The 21,230-nt window shown below is 41.6% G+C and overlaps 1 protein-coding gene across 1 annotated transcript; it reads left to right on the top strand.

Moving 5' to 3' along the window:
- Positions 1–568: 568 nt before the first annotated feature.
- On the top strand, positions 569–5,919 carry LOC113019041 (N-acylneuraminate cytidylyltransferase-like). Its single transcript, XM_026162521.1, has 8 exons — positions 569–939; positions 1,634–1,776; positions 1,919–2,074; positions 3,587–3,720; positions 3,825–3,919; positions 3,997–4,132; positions 4,230–4,395; positions 4,476–5,919. Exons 1-8 carry the CDS (start codon positions 698–700, stop codon positions 4,655–4,657), a joined length of 1,254 nt encoding a protein of 417 aa, XP_026018306.1. The 5' UTR covers positions 569–697; the 3' UTR covers positions 4,658–5,919.
- Positions 5,920–21,230: the final 15,311 nt, after the last annotated feature.

The following is a 21,230-nucleotide window of genomic DNA, read 5'->3' on the forward strand; positions in this document are numbered from 1 at the left end:
AAACAGCAGAGATGAGACAGTTAAATCACAACTTAGCTTTGGGCAGCAGGTTATTTTTAACAGGAAAGAGCCATACAGGAAAATGGGACTGTAATATGGTAAATGGCCTGTATTTATATCGCGCTTTACTAGTCCCTAAGGACCCCAAAGCGCTTTACACATCCAGCCATCCACACATTCACACACTGGTGATGGTAAGCTACATTGTAGCCACAGCCACCCTGGGGCGCACTGACAGAGGCGAGGCTGCCGGGCCCTCTGACCACCACCAGTAGGCAACGGGTGAAGTGTCTCGCCCAAAGACACAACGACCGAGACCTTTACAGCGAAGCATGACTGCATGTTTTATTGCAGTGTCAGAAGCATGATGATGAAAGAAGACAACTGATCAAAAAGCTTGACGATATTAAAGTAAAACTGGACTTGGTTGATTTATTTCGCAAGAACTCAGTGAGTGAAAGCTAGCAGGCCATATTTTCGTTTTTAAGGCAGACTCGTTTGTTTGGGAGGATTTTTTTTTATTTATTTCTCTGTCATTTCGGTCCACACTCCACGCCAGTTGGTGGCGGTAATGCACCATTTTGCTGTTTGCTAACCGCCAGTAAACCCTATAAAGAAGAAGAAGAATTTGTTTCCAGCAGCTTCATTTCCTCCCTTTTGCCCCAAAAGTCTGTTTTTAACCACAAGAACCGCTTTAATGTCCGCTAAGCGAAGACACGATGACAACGATGCGGACGGAGCTGCTTCTTCCGACATGAAACAGAAGAAGAGACAAGTAGCTGCTTCTTCCAACAAGAACCAGAAGAGACATGTAGCTGCTCTCATTTTGGCACGGGGGGGAAGCAAAGGCATTCCGCTTAAAAACATCAAGCCCTTAGCCGGTGTCCCCCTCATGGGATGGGTGCTGAGGGCTGCTGTGGACTCCGAAGTGTTTGATAGGTACGTTGCAAATGTGTGACGGTGATTTCAAACTAAATTAGAGCTGCAAGGAGCTCAGATCTCTGTGTCTGCTGGACTCGAGACTCCTCCATGTCCCTGTGGAACCACCAGTTCAAATTAGATCCACATGGGATGATCATTGTACCCTACTGCGCATTTCCCTGTTTGTTATAGGTGGCTCTTTAAGTATTAACGAATGGCTCATCAATCTACTCTGAGTCGGTGTTCCAGGCTAAATGTTTTTTACGGGTTATTATTACTGGTTAGATTTGTTTACATATTCCACTCTCCGTGTTGCATCCACAGATTCGTCATAAACACAATCAAGAGGGATTTATAAAAGAAGAGAAAGGGAGAAATTGGAGAACAAAGTGCTTAGAAGTAGCGCAAAGGACTATGTGTGTGTATAGAGTCCATGTGTGAGCGGTCTGAGTGATGGGGTTACTCAGCCGACTTATTTGTTGGTGGATATGTTTGCCCACTGTTATCAATTTGTCCATCTGTCAGTATGGGCCTTTATAGTGTCCGATAAATAAAAATGAAACGTGAAGAAGAGAAGCACCCTTCAACCATGCTATGAGTGTTTATATTGTGTAGTTTTTTCACCAGAGGGCTCTCTACAACTTTCTTGTTGTTGCAACATGCCTCTGTGAAATGCAATAAAAACAACAGCAACGCGTCTTTTCTTTCACAGTGTGTGGGTATCAACGGACCATGCCGAGATTAAGAAAGTTGCTGAGGCATGGGGTGCTCAGGTGCACCAGAGGAGTCCTGAAGTCTCCAGAGACTCTACTTCATCATTAGAAACTATCCAAGAGTTCCTCGAATACCATAATGGTAGGTACACCTGCAACCCACAGCTGCCCCTCCCATCACGCAAAACTGCTGACGTGTCAAAGAATCCATTTTTACGCTGTTGTTTCACGAGCATCATTCTTCTGCCACACAGTTGAAAATTCTTTGGCTTTTGTTTTCACAGAGGTGGATATAGTTTGCAACATCCAGGCTACATCCCCGTGCCTCCACCCGTTTGATGTGAAGGAGGCCTTAAAAAAGATCACAGAGGACGGCTATGACTCCGTCTTTTCAGTGGTCAGGAGACACCAGTTTCGGTGGAAGGAGGTAGATGAATTATGTAAGTTAACACATGTTTGACTGTTATGTGCATGCTGAGTTCACAGACAGTTGTTCATAGCATGCATTGTTCTTGAGCTAGTCTACAGGCCATGTTAGGTTTGGAGGTCTGAAGCGATTGGCAGCCTCTGCACACTGTGTGCCTCACCATTAGCTGAGCCTGCTCTGTGATTTTATGTGGCCTACCACTTTGTAGGCGAGTTGCTGTCTTTCAGTTGCTTCCACTTGGATATAAAACCACAAACAGCTGACTGTGAAATATTTAATAGCAAGGAAATTTCACAACTGGACTTGCCGCACAGGTAGCATCCTGTAGGTGTAATAGTAGGTGTTTGATTTTATACACCTGAATTCAATTATTTGGATAAGTGAGTGAATAATATTGACATTATATTGTATCTGTAAATGACATTACAACAGCCTATTCGAAGTAATTTTAGACAGTCTTGGTTCGTTGATGTTTTATTTGTTGTTTTGCTAAATAGATCTATGTGCATATCTTTACAAGTTGCAGTCTGTCAGTTCTGCAAAATCTTTTTTCTTTTTTTTGTCAGTGTGGACCTACTTTGAATGTGCCAGTGGACCTCCACCTTAGTAACTTATTAACTGGGATGAAACAAATCCTACCAATGCAACTCGAATATTCTCCTGTCTGAACAAACAACTGATCACTCACATCCTTTGAATTTTAGATGTTAGAGTGACATCAATTAATTAATTAGATATCAGTTGGTATGGTGGTATTGTGTGTAGGTTGTCTGTCACAGCAGGCCCAACTTTACATGTTAAAGTGGTTTACTGTCTTAGAGGGGCTTGGCCTCAAATATGAGGAACAACCATCTGGCTGTTTTTGTTCTGTTCCTCTAGTTAAAGCTCTTTGCATTAAACAAAGAATTTTGCTCCCTAAATTCCCACAGTCATCCTCACTGTCTAGTCAAAGACTTATAGCAATGCAGGACTATAAATGTTGCATTAGTTGATGTCTGGAAGATCAAGAAATCTTTTTAGAGTTGCTTGTTGTTCTTCAGTAGAAATCTGAACTCCTGGTGTAACTGCAAAAGGCTTTCAGGAAGACTGGCGGACTGAGGAGTGGCAACGTGCTGTTCTCATTTTCATGGAAAACCTATGTACACAAGTACGGATCGGGAATGCTTTGGGCTCATGTTGTAGCTAGTACCACTTCACCAATAGAGGAAAGAATTGATTACCTGAAGGTGAAACTAAAAATGGAAAGATCGGCGAGATGAAGATCCTAGTCCTGAGTGATGAAGGTTTTGCCTTGGCTTTTAAAATTCTGGATACATGAAATACAGAAAATGAGCACTCACTATCAAATTGATAACAACCGATAACTCTGTTATTAGGTTCATTTTATGTTTTTCCTCTTTCCAAATTTAGTTACACGGCTGCTGCAATGATAGCCTGAGTTTCCACTATGTTTGATTTTTGAAACTCTATTCAGTCATATACTTTTAATCCTTCAATTTATGTAATTGAGCCTCTTTCCTCCTAGCTGATGAAAAAACTGAGGCTATAAATCTGGACCCAGCCAACCGGCCGCGGCGTCAGGACTGGCCCGGAGAGCTGTGTGAGAATGGCTCGTTTTACTTCACCACAAAAGATCTCATTAAGACGGGACAGTTGCAGGTAATGGGGCAAAACTGTGCCTCAAGTACCAGTGCATGAAACTACACCATCTTTCATTCAGGTAACTGCATATTTTTCTCACCCTTGCATTTTCACCTCTCTAGGGCGGTAAGTCGATCTACTATGAGATGCTGCCGGAGTTCAGTGTGGACATAGATGGAGACATCGACTGGCCTGTTGCAGAACAGAGGGTTCTCAGGTGAGAAGCGCCTCTCAGTCTGCTTTTAATCAACTATCGACTCCTTTTTCTCATTTAATCTGTGCTTCCTCAATCAGGTACGGGTACCCCGGTAAGGTAGTCCGCCTGTTGTTCTGCAATGTTTCTGCATGTTTAGCAGAAGGAATCAACGCTCTGTCTAGTAATACCAGAAACACATCTGCTATTCACATGCTGCAGGAAAAACAAGTGGAGGTTGGCTTTTTTTCATCAGCTGTCTGAACAGAATTGAGTAAACTGACCCGTCATGTATAACATTGCCCACAAACTGCCCTCTGTCTTGTTTCACAAGGTCATTCTGTTGACCTCCAGTGATGACGCTGTGGCCCAGTCTTTGGCTGCCAAACTTCAAAAAAGGACAGGGTGCCAGGTCATGGAGGTGGGAAAGAAGCCGCTGAACGATTTGCAAGAGGTCATGAAGAACAAGAGTCTGGACTGGAAACATGTGGCATTCATGGGTAAAACAACTGCACTCTTATTTCTTGAGAGTTATCATTTCAGTTTAGCCTCACTATGTTTTTCTGTTCCCCCCCCTCAGGTTTTGATCAAGCAGATGAGAAATTGCTGAAGCTGGCAGGTTTGAGTGCAGTACCCGGGGATGCTCCAGAGTTGGCCTCAAAGGCTGCAAAGTACATCTGCCCCCTTTCTAGGGGATCAGGAGCTGTGTGGGATTTTGCTGAGCTCATTCTCCTGCAGAAACCAATGGCAAAACCTCAGTAGGACCACAGCATTTGTAAGAACTTCTAATGGCAGATTAATTTTGATAAATGGAAGAAATCAAAATAATTAAAATTAGTCATGTATATGTTAGAAATGTCAAGAGACGGGTTTGTAGTAATGGTAAAAAAGCAGATCCTCATTCAATTCTAAGGGTTTTTTTTTTTTTTTTTTTTTATATCAGGACATAATAAAATAATCATCTGGTCCTCACCAGTTGTTAAAAATGGGGAAAGGCAACTTTGGATGTGTAAAAACACACGGCCTACTACACTTTGTCCCAATTTAACAGAAGCTAAGCCAAAATGCAGGAGGTTAGCAGCACCTGCTAGTCAAATTCATTTGATTAATTTATCATCAGCATGTGTGTGGACCTCTATAAAAGCAGAGGTTTGACCATTTTTAAGGTCCAGAGCTCTCACCTGTGAGTTAACACAATGCCACACGCTTCCCAGAAGTTGACGTCTCATGATCCCAAGGTCGGACTGTGCGATGTTCAAAGAGTGCAAAAAAACAAACAAACAAAAAACAGAAAAAGACTTGACGAGTATGGCTTGTTTGGAAGGGTTGCTAGCAGAAAGTCTCTTCTGCTTCTAAAAACAATGTGACAGCATGGCTTAGGTTGATTAAAGTGTATCTGAACAAGACTTCTGACCCGGCCAAGGTGGAGATGTTTAGCTATAATGCACAGCACCATGTTTGGAGAAAACGAGCACAGCATCAGCAGAAACACCAATCAGCTGTCAGACACGGTGGTGTGGTCACTGAGTCGACCATGACCACCTCTGTGTACCAAACTATTCAAATGTGAGGCCATCTGTCTGTCTTTACTGAAACTGGGTCTTGTGTTGCAGAGAGTTAAAGTCCAGCTCTGAACCCTTTAACTGTGTAAAGAACAGTGAGCTAAAATTCCTCTACAGTGATCTGAGGCTGCTAAAGTGCATACGTAGTCATTCCTGCTGAAGGTGGTTCTACAAGCTACTGATTCATAGCTTGTAGAACATTTGGGGTTCTTTTTACACATTGTTTTTGCATTTTGGTTTAGTTTTATTAAACAAACAATGTCATGTTGTAATATGTCGTGTTTTTGTTCATCTGATGTTGCATTTACCTAATTTTAAGATCTGGTAAGGGCCAGAAAAGTTTATTACATCCTGATATGTAATTTTTTATTACCATCTCTAAGCAAGAAACTTTACCTGTGTCGAGCAAGAGGAATGTCAGCAGTGTTTTGAATTTTAAAAATTAAATCAAATGTTAAGAAAGGCTGTGTTTGCATATGATCACATAAAGTGAAGTATAAACAGGAAGGATCACTCATTTTACTGCAAGGACACCAGAGGCCTAGACTATGGAGCAGAATCTGGGTTTTATTCTGAGTTTCTGTACTACGAAACACATTCACATCTTATCAGAGAACATCACCATGGTACCACATGATGTAGAAAAGAAGGTGAGGTGCTAAAATCAGAATCGTGTTTATTGGCCAAGTATATGTGCAGACACATACAGGGAATTTGGTTCCGGTAGATGGTGGCTCTCAAGCACAGCAATGTAAATCACACACACACACACACACAAGTGTCTATATACACACATTACACATACATACACAAAGCTGTGTAAACCAACTATAAATAACAAATCTAAACTTATATACATAAAATACAGAAATGAATGAGGTGGAATGAATACTGCAAAATGTACATAAGGTGCAGCTGCAGTCTGGCAGTGGGAGCAGTGTGACAGGTCAACTGTTAAGAAGGGAGATGGTGAGGGGAAAGAAACTGTTCCTGTGTCGGGTGGTCCTGGTCTGCAGGCTTCTGTACCGTCTGCCAGAGGGCAGCAGATCAAAAAGTCTGTGTGCAGGGTGTGAGGGGTCTGTGATGATTTTCCCTGCCCGTTTCCTGGTTCTTGAGAGGTACAGATCCTGGATGGAGGGCAGGGGGGCGCCGATGATCCTTTCTGCTGCCCGTACAGTCCGCTGCAGTCTGCTCCTGTCCTGTTTAGTGGCTGCTCCATACCAGACTGTGATGGAGGAGCACAGGACAGACTCAATGACCGCAGTGTAGAACTGGATCAGCAGCTCCTGTGGGAGACTGTACTTCCCCAGTTGTCTCAGGAAGTACATCCTCTGCTGGGTCTTTTTGAGGATGGAGTTGATGTTGGTCTCCCACTTCAGGTCCTGGGAGATGGTTGTACCCAGGAACTTGAAGATCTTCACAGTCGACACAGGGCTGTCTGATATGGTGAGGGGGAGCAGAGTTGAGGGATGTCTCCTGAAGTCCACTGTCATCTCTACAGTCTTAAGAGTGTTCAGCTCCAGATTGTGCTGACTGCACCAGAGTACCAGCCGCTCAACTTCCTGCCGGTATGCAGACTCATCACCATCCTGAATGAGGCCAATGACAGTGGTGTCATCTGCAAACTTTAGGAGTTTGACAGCCGAGTTATTGGAGGTGCAGTCGTTAGTGTAGAGGGAGAACAGTAGTGGTGAGAGGACACATCCTTGAGGGGCACCAATACTGAGGGACCGAGTTTCAGAGGTGATCTCCCCCAGCCTCACTTGCTGCTTCCTGTCTGTCAGGAAGCTGGTGATCCACTGACAGATAGCTGGTGACACGCTGAGCTGGGAGAGTTTGGAGGAGAGAAGCACAGTGGTGTTAAAAGTCGAACTAAAGTCCACAAACAGGACCCTGGCATACGTTCCCGGGCGGTCAAGGTGTTGCAGGATGTAATGCAGCCCCATGTTCACTGCATCATCCACCGACCTGTTTGCCCGGTAGGCAAACTGCAGAGGGTCCAGCTGGTGGCCTGTAATGTCTTTCAGATGGGCTAACACCAGTCGTTCGAAGGATTTCATGACCACAGACGTCAAGGCGACAGGTCTGTAGTCATTCAGTCCTGTGATGGTGGGTTTTTTTGGGAACAGGGATGATGGTGGAGCGTTTGAAGCAGGAGGGAACTTCACACAGCTCCAGGGATCTGTTGAAGATGCGGGTAAAGATGGGAGCCAGCTGTTCAGCACAGGTTTTGAGGCAGGAGGGTGAGATGCCGTCTGGTCCGGGGGCTTTCCTGGGCTTCTGTTTCTGGAATAGTCGGCTCACATCCTCGGTGTGTATTCTGAGTTTCAGGGAGGAGGAAAGGGGGGTGAGAGGTGTGGTGGAGGTCGTTGAGTCTGGATTGGAGAGGGTGGTGGTGGTCGTTGAGTCTGGATTGGGGAGGGTGGGGGTGATCGTTTGGTCTGGATTGGGGAGGGTGGGGGTGGTCGTTGAGACTGGATTGGGGAGGGGAAGGGTGAAGGGGGGAGAGGTGGAAGGTGTGTTGGGGGTCAATGTCTGAAGCAATGTCCCTGAGGAGGGGAGGGTGGGGCGTGGGAGTCTGTCCGTCTCAAACCTGCAATAGAAAGTGTTTAACTCGTTGGCCAGGTCTTTGTTTGCTTCAATAGTGGGTGGGGGGCGTCTGTAGCTGGTGATTTCCTGCAGGCCCCTCCACACTGACACTGGGTCGTTGGCTGAGAGCCGTTCTTCCAGCTTCTGGGAGTAGATGCTTTTAGCTGCTTTGATCTCCTTGGTCAGTGTGTTCCTGGCTTGCTTGTACAGGACCCTGTCACCACTTCTGTAGGCGTCCTCCTTGGCCTTACAAAGATGTTGGAGTTTAGGAGTGAACCATGGTTTATTGTTGTTGTATGTGCAAAAGGTCTTTGTTGGCACGCACACGTCTTCACAGAAACTGATGTATGATGATGTATGAGTTTCTGGAAGTAAAATTAGTCAAATGTCACATAGTGAGGTATTCAACACTCAGTCTTGAAAGGTTTCTTTGACTGTGTGCTGACGTCTAGTTCCAAGACGGACAAGAACATATCTGTAGTCCCTCAATAACCTCAGGAGCTATGTAAGCTACACTATATTATGCTGGACAACATTTTCTATCAAACATAATTAAATCTAAGGAGCTTGGGAAATGAAAAGTATTGAACATGCAGACTCCAAGTTATGATTAGAAGTGTTTGAACCACTGCATCTTTTTGGTTGTGAGGCTGTATGTCTGATGGGCTGTGGTCCCCTTTGCAATAATTGTAGACCCTGTGCTACTCTCCATTATTGGCAGCACCTGCTTCAGCAGCTTTTTGTTGCAGACGCTGAGTTCGCATACATCTATGTGTTTAGATTAATTTGATAAGTAAGCTGAGTTCCAAAGTCTTTAATATGCTGCTTTTCCTGCTGAGATTGCTCTGACACAGCGTTACACTTTAGCAACCAAAGACCAGAAATGACATGGTGTGTGCTGGAAAGACCTTCATATATAACCAAAGGTTTTTTTGTTGTTTTTTATATTTTTGTTTTTACTTGGTAAAGTTTAGACTTCATGCGGGATTTTGCCGCTTCCACCCACATTGAGGCTTTATGCTTGGCTAAACTGCTCATGATTTTGTTAAAAATGTATTTTTTCTGTTTGCAGTTTCATTTCTCGGAGGCGTCTGCTTTGTTGGAAAATCTCATGAATCATTTCTGATTTTAATTTTATTGAACTGATCATTTTGTGATTCTTTTTAAATCATCAAATAAATAAACTTGCTGATGTTGACGGGGATATAGTTGACATAGTTCCATCATTAGATTTAGGTTTTAAACAGCACAGTAAAAACTAATTTGAATTATAAGTGTGTGTGTATATAATCTATCTATCTAGATAGATAGATAGATAGATAGATAGATAGATAGATCGATGGATAGATAGATAGATAGATAGATAGATAGATAGATAGATATGGTAGGATATTGACACCAGTTGAAAGTGCAGTCAAAAAAATAAAGAAGTTTGTTGATTCAATTTCCAAAATGACCAGTGATGGACTTTAAAGCTGTGCTTTTACATTTTATGTACAGATGTATGCGATAATTTGCAGGTTAGCCAGCAGGTGGCAGTGTTGACCTTTACTGACTTTCTGTAAACACAGCGAATCGTTCTCCAAATCGTCGGGATGTTAAGCCTCGGGAGTGAGAACGGCCTGCTGTAATTTCAGGGAAACCGCGCTGAACTTAGTCTTTCATGTGGAAAAGCATACAAGTTGATGTAAATGCTGATTATTAATTATAAAATCAACTTTTGTAATATAATTAATATAAATAAATGGTCTGGTGTGAAAGACTCACAAACAAAACCATTCTGTAATGTTGACTCCTGAACAGTCTCTAAAATGTTGAATTATCACAAATGTTAATTTTCGTACATCGTCATCTGACCTGTCACAGTGTAGTTATGTAGATTAGTTAGAAACAGTCAAAGGATAAAATAGTGTAGACTTTAGCTCAGGCAGGAAGTGAAAACACTGTGTGGACGGAGGATCTGTTGATCTGGGTTAGCTGTGGAGTAACACCCACAACAAATTCACAGAAATAAGAAAGTCATGTTGATGAGTTCTGGTGATTCACAACTGAGCAACTTTTCTCTGCATTCACTTTTTTTGCTCAACAGCGCCACCTTTTGCTTTTGGACCGACGAGCAAATCTGCTGTTTTCCTGGATAATGACTGAATTTCTGGACCTTCCCTTTTTCCTTGCACATATAAGTCATTATGTTTAGTCATGTGCTGCTGCAGTAATAAAGGCTACTATCCTTTTGTATGTGGTTAGTCATATAATCTAGAAACAACCTGTCCACAAATAATATAGTTTCTTCCAGGTTATTGTTTATACAGCCTTCCTTTTGTAATTAAAATAAACAGTGTTGTGATGACTGTTGAGATTTTCAGACTGTCTTGTGTTATAGGAGAAAACTACTTGATCCTATATTATGTAGGACAGTTGCTAATTATGCAGAGAAATGTTGTTTTTAATATAACAGTGATGTAACAGTGAAATCTACTCTAACAGCTCCAACAGGAGAAGAAGAAGGAAATTGGTTATGTTCTAGTTTATCAGAGTCTATCAGAGTACCAGTGAAATACTGTGATTATTATTGGAGCAGTCCTAAAGATTTAGACTGGGACACTGTAGTATACACTTCCTGGCCACTTCATTAGGTACACCTTGCTAGTACTTGGTTGGACCATTTTGGCTTTCAGAACTGACCTAATTTTTTCATGGCATTGCTTTAACAACATCTCAGAGGAAAATCTTCTCAGAGATTTTGGTCCATATTAACACAACAGCGTCACACAGTTGCTGCTGATTTATTGCCTCCTAATCCGTGCAGAAGAGCATTCAGAGATGCTCACTGCATACTGCATGCTCACGTTTTCTTTTTCAGATTCAGATACTTTTGCTGTAAACCCTAGAGATAGTTATGTAAGAAAATCCCAGCCTGTTTTCTTCCCGGTTCTGATGCTCATGTGATTGGTTGACTTTGTTGACAGAGAGTCTAATAGAGTAACCACTAGTGTAGACTTTAATCCGTATTTTGGTCTTTGGTCTCTTTTGTCAAAATTTCCTCAACAGTGTGAAGTGTTTGAATTGGACTGACTTCAGTAATCCTTCATGCACATTTATATTATATTCAAAATGAACAATTTATTGCTGAAGCAGTTTGTTTTTTTTCTTTCTATGAGGCAGAAATAAAAAGAAGAACAACAGAGGAAAAGCTTATCAATGCAAAGGTTTGAATAAATACGCCATAGTGATTCTGATTCAATGCATCACACTGCAGAAAGGAAATGAACAAAAAGGGAATTTGAAAGCATTTAAAAGACACAAATGACACAAACACTACAGATATACAAAGAACTACAAGTCTTTACTGATGGATATATAGTAAATGAATTAATAATCAGTTAATAATCTAAAGATTTATGGCCTGACAACCTTGTTGACCTTTTACTTCCCAATAGAAATATCACAACACAAGATTTCTTTTACTGAGTCACGGAGACTGCAAAAATATGAGGATTAAAGTAAATTCCTCTCCCTTACAGTTTAAGTTTAGCCATTAGTCGGTTTTAGTTTGTTTTTGTAGAGCACCACACAGACGTTCATAAATCCCACATGAAAAATGACGTATCTTCCTTGTAGCTGTCGAACTTGTTGTTTTTTTCTTTTCATTTCGTTTCATCTCTCCTGCAGGCCCTTTGTTACATTTCTTCTCAGGATTAAAGAGAAACATTGTGCATCTGTCAGTCAAAAACCAAAATATACTTCACCGGTGCTACACCCAACACTTGGAAAAATATGCTGTGCCACGGCAGGCTTTTCTTGTCAACAACTGCACACACACACACACACAGGTATGCTACCTGACCAGTGCTCCTACCTATGGTTATATATATAAAAAAAAAAAGCAAAGGCTATAAATATGAAGTACCCAAACTGACCTACTGCAATAATATATGACGGGCAAAGACGATTAAAGAGGATTAAAAGTAAAGAAAGAAATTAAAATAAGTAGGTCAGTAAAAATAGTGGCCGTGATGAGCCTGAAATTGGATTCACCACCTATAAAACACCAGAGGGAGTATTTTTAAATATTAATAATTATTTTATATTTTTGCTGTAGCTGACTGAAGATAAGTGGGATAACTTACAAATGGCGTGTTCAGATATCTTAAGTCTTAGTTTAGCATCTCACCTTTTGGGAGCAAACACAGGAAAAACCAAGGACACTAACTCCCATCATCCTCTGATATGTTAACACGATAAACCAACATTGTTCAGATGCTTTCTGGTGGGATACACAAGCTTGAAGGTGTTCATGTCATACATTTCAAAACCGATCAACAATAAAAGATGGATCAATGTTCTCTTACATACATCTTACATCTTTACATACATACATACTTACTTGAATAATGAGGCCCCATCTTATCTTAAAGACCTCTCAAAACCATATCACCCCTTTAGAGCACTTGGCACTCAGACTGCTACCTTGTGGTTCCTACACTATTAAAAAGTAGAATGGGAGACAGACACTATCTCTACTTTTAATATTAGGCTTTAAACTTTCGTTTATGCGACAGCATATAGTTAGGGCTGGATCAGGTGACCCTGAATCCTCCCTTAGTTATGCTGCCATAGGTCTAGGCTGCTGGGGATTCCCATGTTTCTTATACATTCACTTTTCTTCACCCAATATGTGTTTTTACACTTCTCCACATTTGTAACAATTCTGCAAATATGAGTGGACCATTATTCCTCCACAGAGCTGTAAAAAACTCATCACTTATCACAAAAAAAAAGTTCAAAACTATAGTAAAAAAAAAAGAGAGATCGGGTAAAAAGAAAATATAGAAAGGAGAAAATCTCTACAAATCAAATTCTAAATATGACACAATGTGAAGCTTGGGTCCTAAAAGAACGCAGGTTTTCAGCTAAAACGTGGGTTAGACAACACGTTCAGCTGTGTGTCCATTAAGCGGTTGGGACTCATTAATTATCCACAGCCACTGACGTTTGGATGACTTCTGCATTAGCTGATGCCGAACTGGCTTCAAACACCCACAGGAATAACAGATTCCCTCAGCAAGACATATTGATGCGTTCCAAACAGGTGGCAGTTCAACATTCAACCCACAGAAACGCTCCTTCACAGTAACACATCTAGGATTACACAACCAGTGTTGTCCCTCCATAATTCATATGTCCACTCTGATTAACTTTCACTCTGTGACACCTACTCAGCCACAACAATAAAAAAAACATATTGATTAAAATCTTGTTAGAATACAAAGCTCTGCTGGGAAACTTAGTTCCTGCCAATAATGTGGATGTCACTTTGAAAAGTACCACCCACGTAAACAGAGACAATTTGTTATAGGCAAAGCACAAACCCCAGTGTGGCAGTATGGCAAAGGACATCACAAAGATCCCAAAGTGTCAAAGGGTCCCCCCGATCCATGGGGAAAACTCCACAGCACATCCCAAAAAAGTCAGACAAGACCCTGTGCAGGTTATAAGTTTGGCATCAGTTGTATGAAGAATTACGCTCCCCAGGTCATCTTAGCTGAAACTTCTCCACAGCCTCAATAGCCTCTGACATTCATGTATTACAACTGTTGACTGTTACTTCAGCTGCTGTTGTCCGGTCATCATCTTTGGGTTTCTATGAGCATGCACATCTGTATTTTTGTGAATCATCTCTTTTGAGACGCATGTGAGTTCAATAGTAAAACGTAAAGTTAGCCAAAATGTGACATACATTCTCAGTAAGAGGCATAAATAATAAAAATGCTGTGCAGTCTCACATAAAGATGGATGCCAGGTATGTGGGCTTGGTGCACCTAAGCAAAGGGGAGGGATCGGGCTATTTTCTGCAAGAAAATCAGCATACTAACACTTTGATTTGTATCTTATTTCCATGCTCTCCGATTTTTGCCACTCAGAGCTGCTGAACTTACACATTAACCAGTTTTAACACATGAGGCCTTTAAACTTACCAGATCAGGTCAGTCGTGTATGGAAAAGCACACTGTGAGGTGTCCTGACACAAATGATAGCAAATCGAACAATCTAATATTTTTATTCATAGTTTACACAGAAGAACAAAACTTATGGGAATCTCTGCCTGTTGTGTGGTAACACACAGTGAGGGGGAAACTCAACAAATTAATGTTCACGCGGAGGCGGACCGAGAAATTACAAGGCCGTTGATCAGGTCCAACTGGTGTAAAAGTTGGCTTTGATCCCTCTGGTCTTGCTGGTTTGAGGTTAATGGGCAACCAGGAAAAGTAACGCTGGGATTTCAGGTGATAAATTGGGATAAGTTGCACCAAAGTGTAGTGTAGTCTACACAAGTGTAGATGGCAGTTATGAAGAATGAAAGTAAAGGAAGAGAGGGGAAGCCACCCCAACCCATCTTCTAAAACTCCTCCAACAGCACGGGCGACATACCGCTCATTCATTTATCCTGCACCACTCCTTTTCTTCTTCTTCTTCATACCTGGGTCTGATTTCTCCTCCTCTGTTCAGACACTGCGTAAGTTTTGCATAGGTTTATTTTTGGATGGGAAAGGTTTTGTTTAGGCGTTTTGAGGGCGTGCAAGGTAAAGGAGAGGAAGACATCCCAGCAGAGGTGGACAGCGGAAGGAAAAAAAAGAGTGAAAATGGCACTTGGTAGTAAACAAAGAGGGTAACTGAGCTGTACATGACAACACAATGTGTGCGTACAAGCCTTAAAATATTTGCTTTGAATAAATTCTTACATTTAAAGACACGTAAGCTACCAGGAAATGAAAATGACTTCTGCTTGTGACATGTGAAAAAAAAGGGTTTCTCAGGTAGTTCCTCTGATGCATAGTTGGAAATGATCCAAAACAAACACAACCAGGGTTGCATCTATCAAAGGCGACTCTTCTTGGAACACAGTTTGTGTCCTTTGACGTGGAATTCATGAGCTGATTTTACATTTCAGTCACATCGCGACCTATTCTACATCCAATGACCAAACCTTTAGTGACATCACAGGTTTAAAGACTACTTACAGTGGGGGCAAAAAGTATTTAGTCAGCCACCGATGTGCAAGTTCCCCCCATTAAAATGATGACAGAGGTCAGTAATTTGCACCAGAGGTACACTTCAACTGTGAGAGACAGAATGTGAAAAAAAAAATCCATGAATCCACATGGTAGGATTTGTAAAGAATTTATTCGTAAATCAGGGTGGAAAATAAGTATTTGGTCACCTCAAACATGGAAAATCTCTGGCTCTCACAGACCTGTAACGTCTTCTGTAAGAAGCTTTTCTGTCCCCCACTCGTTACCTGTATGAATGGCACCTGTTTTGAACTCAATCATCTGTATAAAAGACACCTGTCCCACAGCCTCAAACAGTCAGACTCCAAACTCCGCCATGGCCAAGACCAAAGAGCTTTCGAAGGACACCAGGAAAAGTATTGTAGACCTGCACCAGACTGGGAAGAGTGAATCTACAATAGGCAAGCAGCTTGGTGTGAAAAAATCAACTGTGGGAGCAATCATCAGAAAATGGAAGACATACAAGACCACTGATAATCTCCCTCGATCTGGGGCTCCACGCAAGATCTCATCCCGTGGGGTCAAAATGATCATGAGAACGGTGAGCAAAGATCCCAGAACCACACGGGGGGACCTGGTGAATGACCTGCAGAGAGCTGGGACCAAAGTAACAAAGGTCACCATCAGTAACACACTACAACGGCAGGGAATCAAATCCCGCAGTGCCAGACGTGTTCCGCTGCTGAAGCCAGTGCATGTCCAGGCCCGTCTGAAGTTTGCCAGAGAGCACATGGATGATACAGCAGAGGATTGGGAGAATGTCATGTGGTCAGATGAAACCAAAGTAGAACTTTTTGGTATAAACTCAACTCGTCGTGTTTGGAGGAAGAAGAATACTGAGTTGCATCCCAAGAACACCATACCTACTGTGAAGCATGGGGGTGGAAACATCATGCTATGGGGCTGTTTTTCTGCCAAGGGGACAGGACGACTGATCCGTGTTAAGGACAGAATGAATGGGGCCATGTATCGTGAGATTTTGAGCCAAAACCTCCTTCCATCAGTGAGAACTTTGAAGATGAAACGAGGCTGGGTCTTCCAACATGACAATGATCCAAAACACACCGCCCGGGCAACAAAGGAGTGGCTCCGTAAGAAGCATTTGAAAGTCCTGGAGTGGCCTAGCCAGTCTCCAGACCTCAACCCCATAGAAAATCTGTGGCGGGAGTTGAAAGTCCGTGTTGCTCGGCGACAGCCCCAAAACATCACTGCTCTCGAGAAGATCTGCATGGAGGAATGGGCCAAAATACCAGCTACTGTGTGTGCAAACCTGGTAAAGACCTATAGTAAACGTTTGACCTCTGTTATTGCCAACAAAGGTTATGTTACAAAGTATTGAGTTGTATTTTTGTTATTGACCAAATACTTAAGTATAATGTTGCTTTTAAATCTGTGCGATTCAGAGGTGCTGATAATGTGATTTGCTTTTTAACTGCATCTGTGCCCAGATGCAGTCAAGCAGCATTCGGTGCTCATTCACAGCTCAGTATGTCGAGTGCCAGTATGTTACTGTTACTTTCAGTTCAGTACAAACACTTCCCGTAATGTTTATTGTTCAGCAGCCTTTTATTTATGACAGGTATTGCAACAACATTCTTTATGTGGTTTTCAAAGGCTTTTAATGAACTAAATCGATCACTGAGCCTTCAACTAATTTATACTGAAGCTGTATGATTTTCCAGCATATTTTATAGTCCATTGGTTTTTGGCGAGTGACCTATATTTTTGGCAATTTTGCCTCAACTCGCGCAGCCCGGTACCATGAGGCCTCACCGACCGCTCCATGGCCCGGGGGTTGGGGACCGCTGAGGTAGGATTATCACTGTCAACGTCTACAATCAAGAGACACATTCATGAATGTAAATACAGAGGCTTTACAACAAGGTGCAAACCACTGGTTACACTCAAGAACAGGTCAGATTAGAGTCTGCCAAGGTTATCTTATATTTTTACATGCTGTAGAGCCATTTTTGGGAGCATTTCAAGTTGTTATACATCAATACAACCGTTATAGCCCAGATTTTAATAAGATGTATGCATTAAGTCCATAGGAACTACATAAATTGCAAAAAAGTGCAATAAACTACAAAAAAAATGAAAATCGTTTTTGTTTTGTTTTTATACATATATTTCTAGTTAGAGAAATGTAAGAGGTTTATCTCTCAAAACTGTAAATACAAAAAAGGTGCACAAAATAGTTTCCAACCACAGGAAATTTATTTTGGGTGTCTTCGTAGTTTTATTTTTGAGATACACCAATTTTTATACACTGCAGGAAAAACAAAAATAAATATTATACTGCAAAATGCAAGAAAAACATCATATGCATCAAAATAAAACTATTTCCAGCAGTGCAATTTAAGTTCTAAGCATCCCAGAAACGATACAGAAAAGCATAAAGTCCAACATGACTTCTAAAAACACGAGTGTAGGCTTACAAGGTCCTGAAGGTTTAAAAAGAAAAATGACATCATTTCCGGTTTCTGGCAAGTAATGGCGGACATGCGATAGTAAGCACTGACATCTATTCCAGGGTAGGACGTTTTATGAAGAGCTGATCAGATCGGCAAAGCCTGTTTCTGGAATATTATGTTGTTATTGCTATAAGTGCTTTTTATGCAATTTTTGCAAAGCTATATGTGAAAGGAAACTGTGACAAACTGATGGCATAAGATGTAAGTGCAACTCCTCCAGTTTCATATGCAAAAAAATTTATTGCGCTAGCTTATGTGGCTGCAGTTCTACAGGGATTTGAAAATAGTTACGCAAAACGGAGCGTGCCCTTGATAACAGTCACTGTCATTCGGATTAGAAATACTTAGTAATCCATTAAAGTTTAAAACACTGCATAAAAGTTTAACGTTCTCTGTAATATCCATGAATGTCCTCCAAGGTCTACATCTTTTCCTCCTGCCATTTCTCTGTGAGTGCTCCAACTTCCTCCCACAGTCTAAAGACATGCATGCATTTAACTGAACCGCGGTTACTCAATGGCTTTGGATAAATGGTTAAATCTGAGATGGATGGAGGGTCCAGATCAGCAGTTTCTGTGTTTCTGTGTATTGCCTTTAGGTTTCAGTTTTTTCAAGCAGCCATTAAGAGACTAGGGTGGGTCTGAGTGGGTGGGTGGGTGTGTTAGGCTACTTAAACTCCAAAGATGAGGGAACAGTGAGAAACCAAGAGGGGGCTGTAAACACACAGCAGGGATGGAAAGGTGGGGGGCACACTTGCAAATTTGCATACCTAAAGGCTGAGGTTTGTCCCTTTATTAGTGATAATGTACTAGATCAGTGGTGTCAAACACAAGGCCCGGGGGCCAGAATTAGCCTGACAAAGACCCCAATCTGGCCAACTGAACAGCTTTGAAACGAGGGCACAGATTTTGGACTTTTAACTGTACTTTAAAGGTTTTACAGCATTTCCTACTTTCTAAAAGCCCTCCCCCACTACCATTCATACTACAACAAATTAATTAAGTAACAGATAAACAAAAACAATCTAATCACAGAAAGGTTCCTGTTTCGTTCACTATATTCTCCCCACAGGGGGGAAAGGGCATTTTCTGTTCAGTGAGCTACGGGAGCTTTGGTCTGTAATTTTACGGATTTATTTATTTGTGCTGACAGATTTCTTTCATTTAGTATGGCAGCATTTCTTTATTGAGTAGAAAAACTGAGGAATACTGTTGATATTGCACTGCTCTTTATATTGAAGGGGGTTAAACGTGTAGTTACACATCTTTACACTGACAGAAAGGGCAATTTTGTAGTTTCGGCCCACTTAAGATCAAAGTGGGCCGTATGTGAGATGTACTGCACTAGATCAGCGGCCATGACGTCACTGTCACACTGCTGCTGTGGATATGTTGATGTCTGCATGATTATTAAACAGGGAAAAAACACAAAACATAAACAGGGTTGCCAGGTCAGTGGTTTTCCACTGCGTTGAGCCTTTAAAGTGTTTTCACAGGTTAATTGTTTTGTCCATTGGTTGTGAAAATCTATTTGGCATTAAACGTAGTAAATATTTGTTATCCATTAAAATTATCCTCAGATCATAACAATTTAAACGCCCATGATCTCAAATGACAACGTGCCGCCCACACACCCACACAGACAATGCAGTTACATGGCATTATAGCGTGTCTCCTGTTACAGCCAAATAAATACTTTGCGTACTAGTTGTCTTGAGAAGCATTTCTTTTGCTATTAGTCATGAGAAGAACAGACAGGTAAGACGTGAATCTCGCTGTACTGGAGTTTCCTGTTGTATTTAAAGGCAGCGTGGAGAGAAGAGACTCTTTACACCCCGAGAGGTCACCGCTGATGTCCCTAACCTTCACCCAGCACCTTCGTGATGTGTCATTTTGATTCTTTTTTAATTGTTTTGCCAAAGTTGTTGCAAAATTTTGGCAATCGGGGCACAAAACAAAGTTCCGACACACATCAAAAACTGGCTGTGGCAAGTTTGCTGTCACGTCTCTTTCATTACACAGAAACACAAATTATAACATCATTACATGAGGTCCTGGTGTTCAATATATTATGCAAATACAACATCATGTGAGTGATCTGATCAGGCCTGCACAGGAAGCCTTTTATAATGTCACAACCAGCCAGCACACCTGTGCAACCAAAGAGAAGTGTTGTTTAAAAGGGAGCTGCAAGCCTGCATCAGCTGATTAACAGTAAATGGAGAGGACAAAATAACAGAAATATAGGACCACACACTACATATTCCAGAGCATTTTTTAAGGTTTGAATATCAAGACTGTTCACAGTAGAATTTACTGTTTATCCGCTCGGACTGCAAAATGTTTTTGCGTGTTTTAATAATAATAACTGTCTGGGCATCATTTTTATGATTGTCAGACAGGACGGACTACATGCTGCTCCCTCCATCAGTCATCGTGTCTTTGTTTTTCTCAGTGTGCGTGATGTCAGGAATGAGTTACTCAGTGTACAATGCCAATCATGTTTAATATCATCAAAAGTTTCCAAGACTCTGGCTACAAATCAACACTAGATGTTCACACTGGAGGGATATTCCGGTTTTCACAGCACTGCCTGGAAATGACTACATGGACACTTTAACACAAGTAAAAGCTCCATCATCCAAAGAAGAAGCCATATGTGAGCATGATCCAAAAATGCTGCCATCATCTCTGAAACAAAGCTTAGTAAAAAAGAAAAGATTGAAGCAACTGTTCTGTGGTCAGATGACCCATCTGACCACAGAACAGTTGCTTCAATCTTTTCTGAATCTTTTCTGAAATTCTTTTTGGAAGACCAGATTAAAGAGGAGACTGGCTGCTGGGCTTGTTTTCAGCACGTCCCAACAGGTTAATTCTGGTCATCTGGACGTAGCGTTTTCAATGGAAGAAACGTTTCGTCACTCATCCAAGTGACTGCTTCAGTCTCAGCTGGATGATTGAGTATGCATCAAGATGCTTTCAGCAACGTTTTCAACAGGCCTATCTCTGCTGGTACGTAGGCATGTCAGTGCCCACTGAATCAGTAACTTTCACATCTGGAAAGGCGCTGTTAATGCTGAAAGGTATCTATAGGTTTTACATGTCCTCATCCAGATTACATCTTTTTTAAGGAAGGCCTTGAATACTTCAACAAGACGGTACTAAACCACATACTGCATCTATTACAGCAGCATGGCTTCATAGTAGAAGAGTCCAGGTGGTGAACTGACCTGCCTGGTGTCCAGACCTTTCACCATTTAGAGTATCATGAAATGAAAAATATGACAACAAAGACTGTTAAACTCATCTATCAGACAAGACTGAGGCAAAATTCCTCCCCCGGCAGCTGCTCTCCTCAGTTCTCAGACCATTACAGGCTGTTATAAAAAAAGAGGGGATGCTACACAGCGGTAAACAAAACCCTGTCCCAGGTTTTTTGAGACTTTTACCTGTCATGAAATTCTAAACAAGGTAATATTTTCTCAGTCTAAACATTTGATATGTTTTCTGTGTCCTAGTGTCAACAATAAATTGCTGTGCTGTCCGCTTGGTACAGGCTGTTGACTCCATTTCCCAGTTACACCTAGCTACGGCGATAGCATCATTTACACAATATGTACACAGTTAATTGAAGGAAA

Source organism: Astatotilapia calliptera, chromosome 3, assembly GCF_900246225.1.
Source record: "Astatotilapia calliptera chromosome 3, fAstCal1.2, whole genome shotgun sequence".
Lineage (NCBI taxonomy): Eukaryota > Metazoa > Chordata > Actinopteri > Cichliformes > Cichlidae > Astatotilapia > Astatotilapia calliptera.

What these genes read in the sequence shown, in the direction of transcription:
- LOC113019041 (XM_026162521.1), top strand. Translation starts at nt 698, where the DNA reads ATGTCCGCTAAGCGAAGACACGATGACAACGATGCGGACGGAGCTGCT. An exon ending in GAAGGAGGTAGATGAATTAT is followed by an intron (nt 2,075 to 3,586) that starts GTAAGTTAACAC and finishes CTTTCCTCCTAG; the next exon opens with CTGATGAAAAAACTGAGGCT. An exon ending in GCAGAACAGAGGGTTCTCAG is followed by an intron (nt 3,920 to 3,996) that starts GTGAGAAGCGCC and finishes TTCCTCAATCAG; the next exon opens with GTACGGGTACCCCGGTAAGG.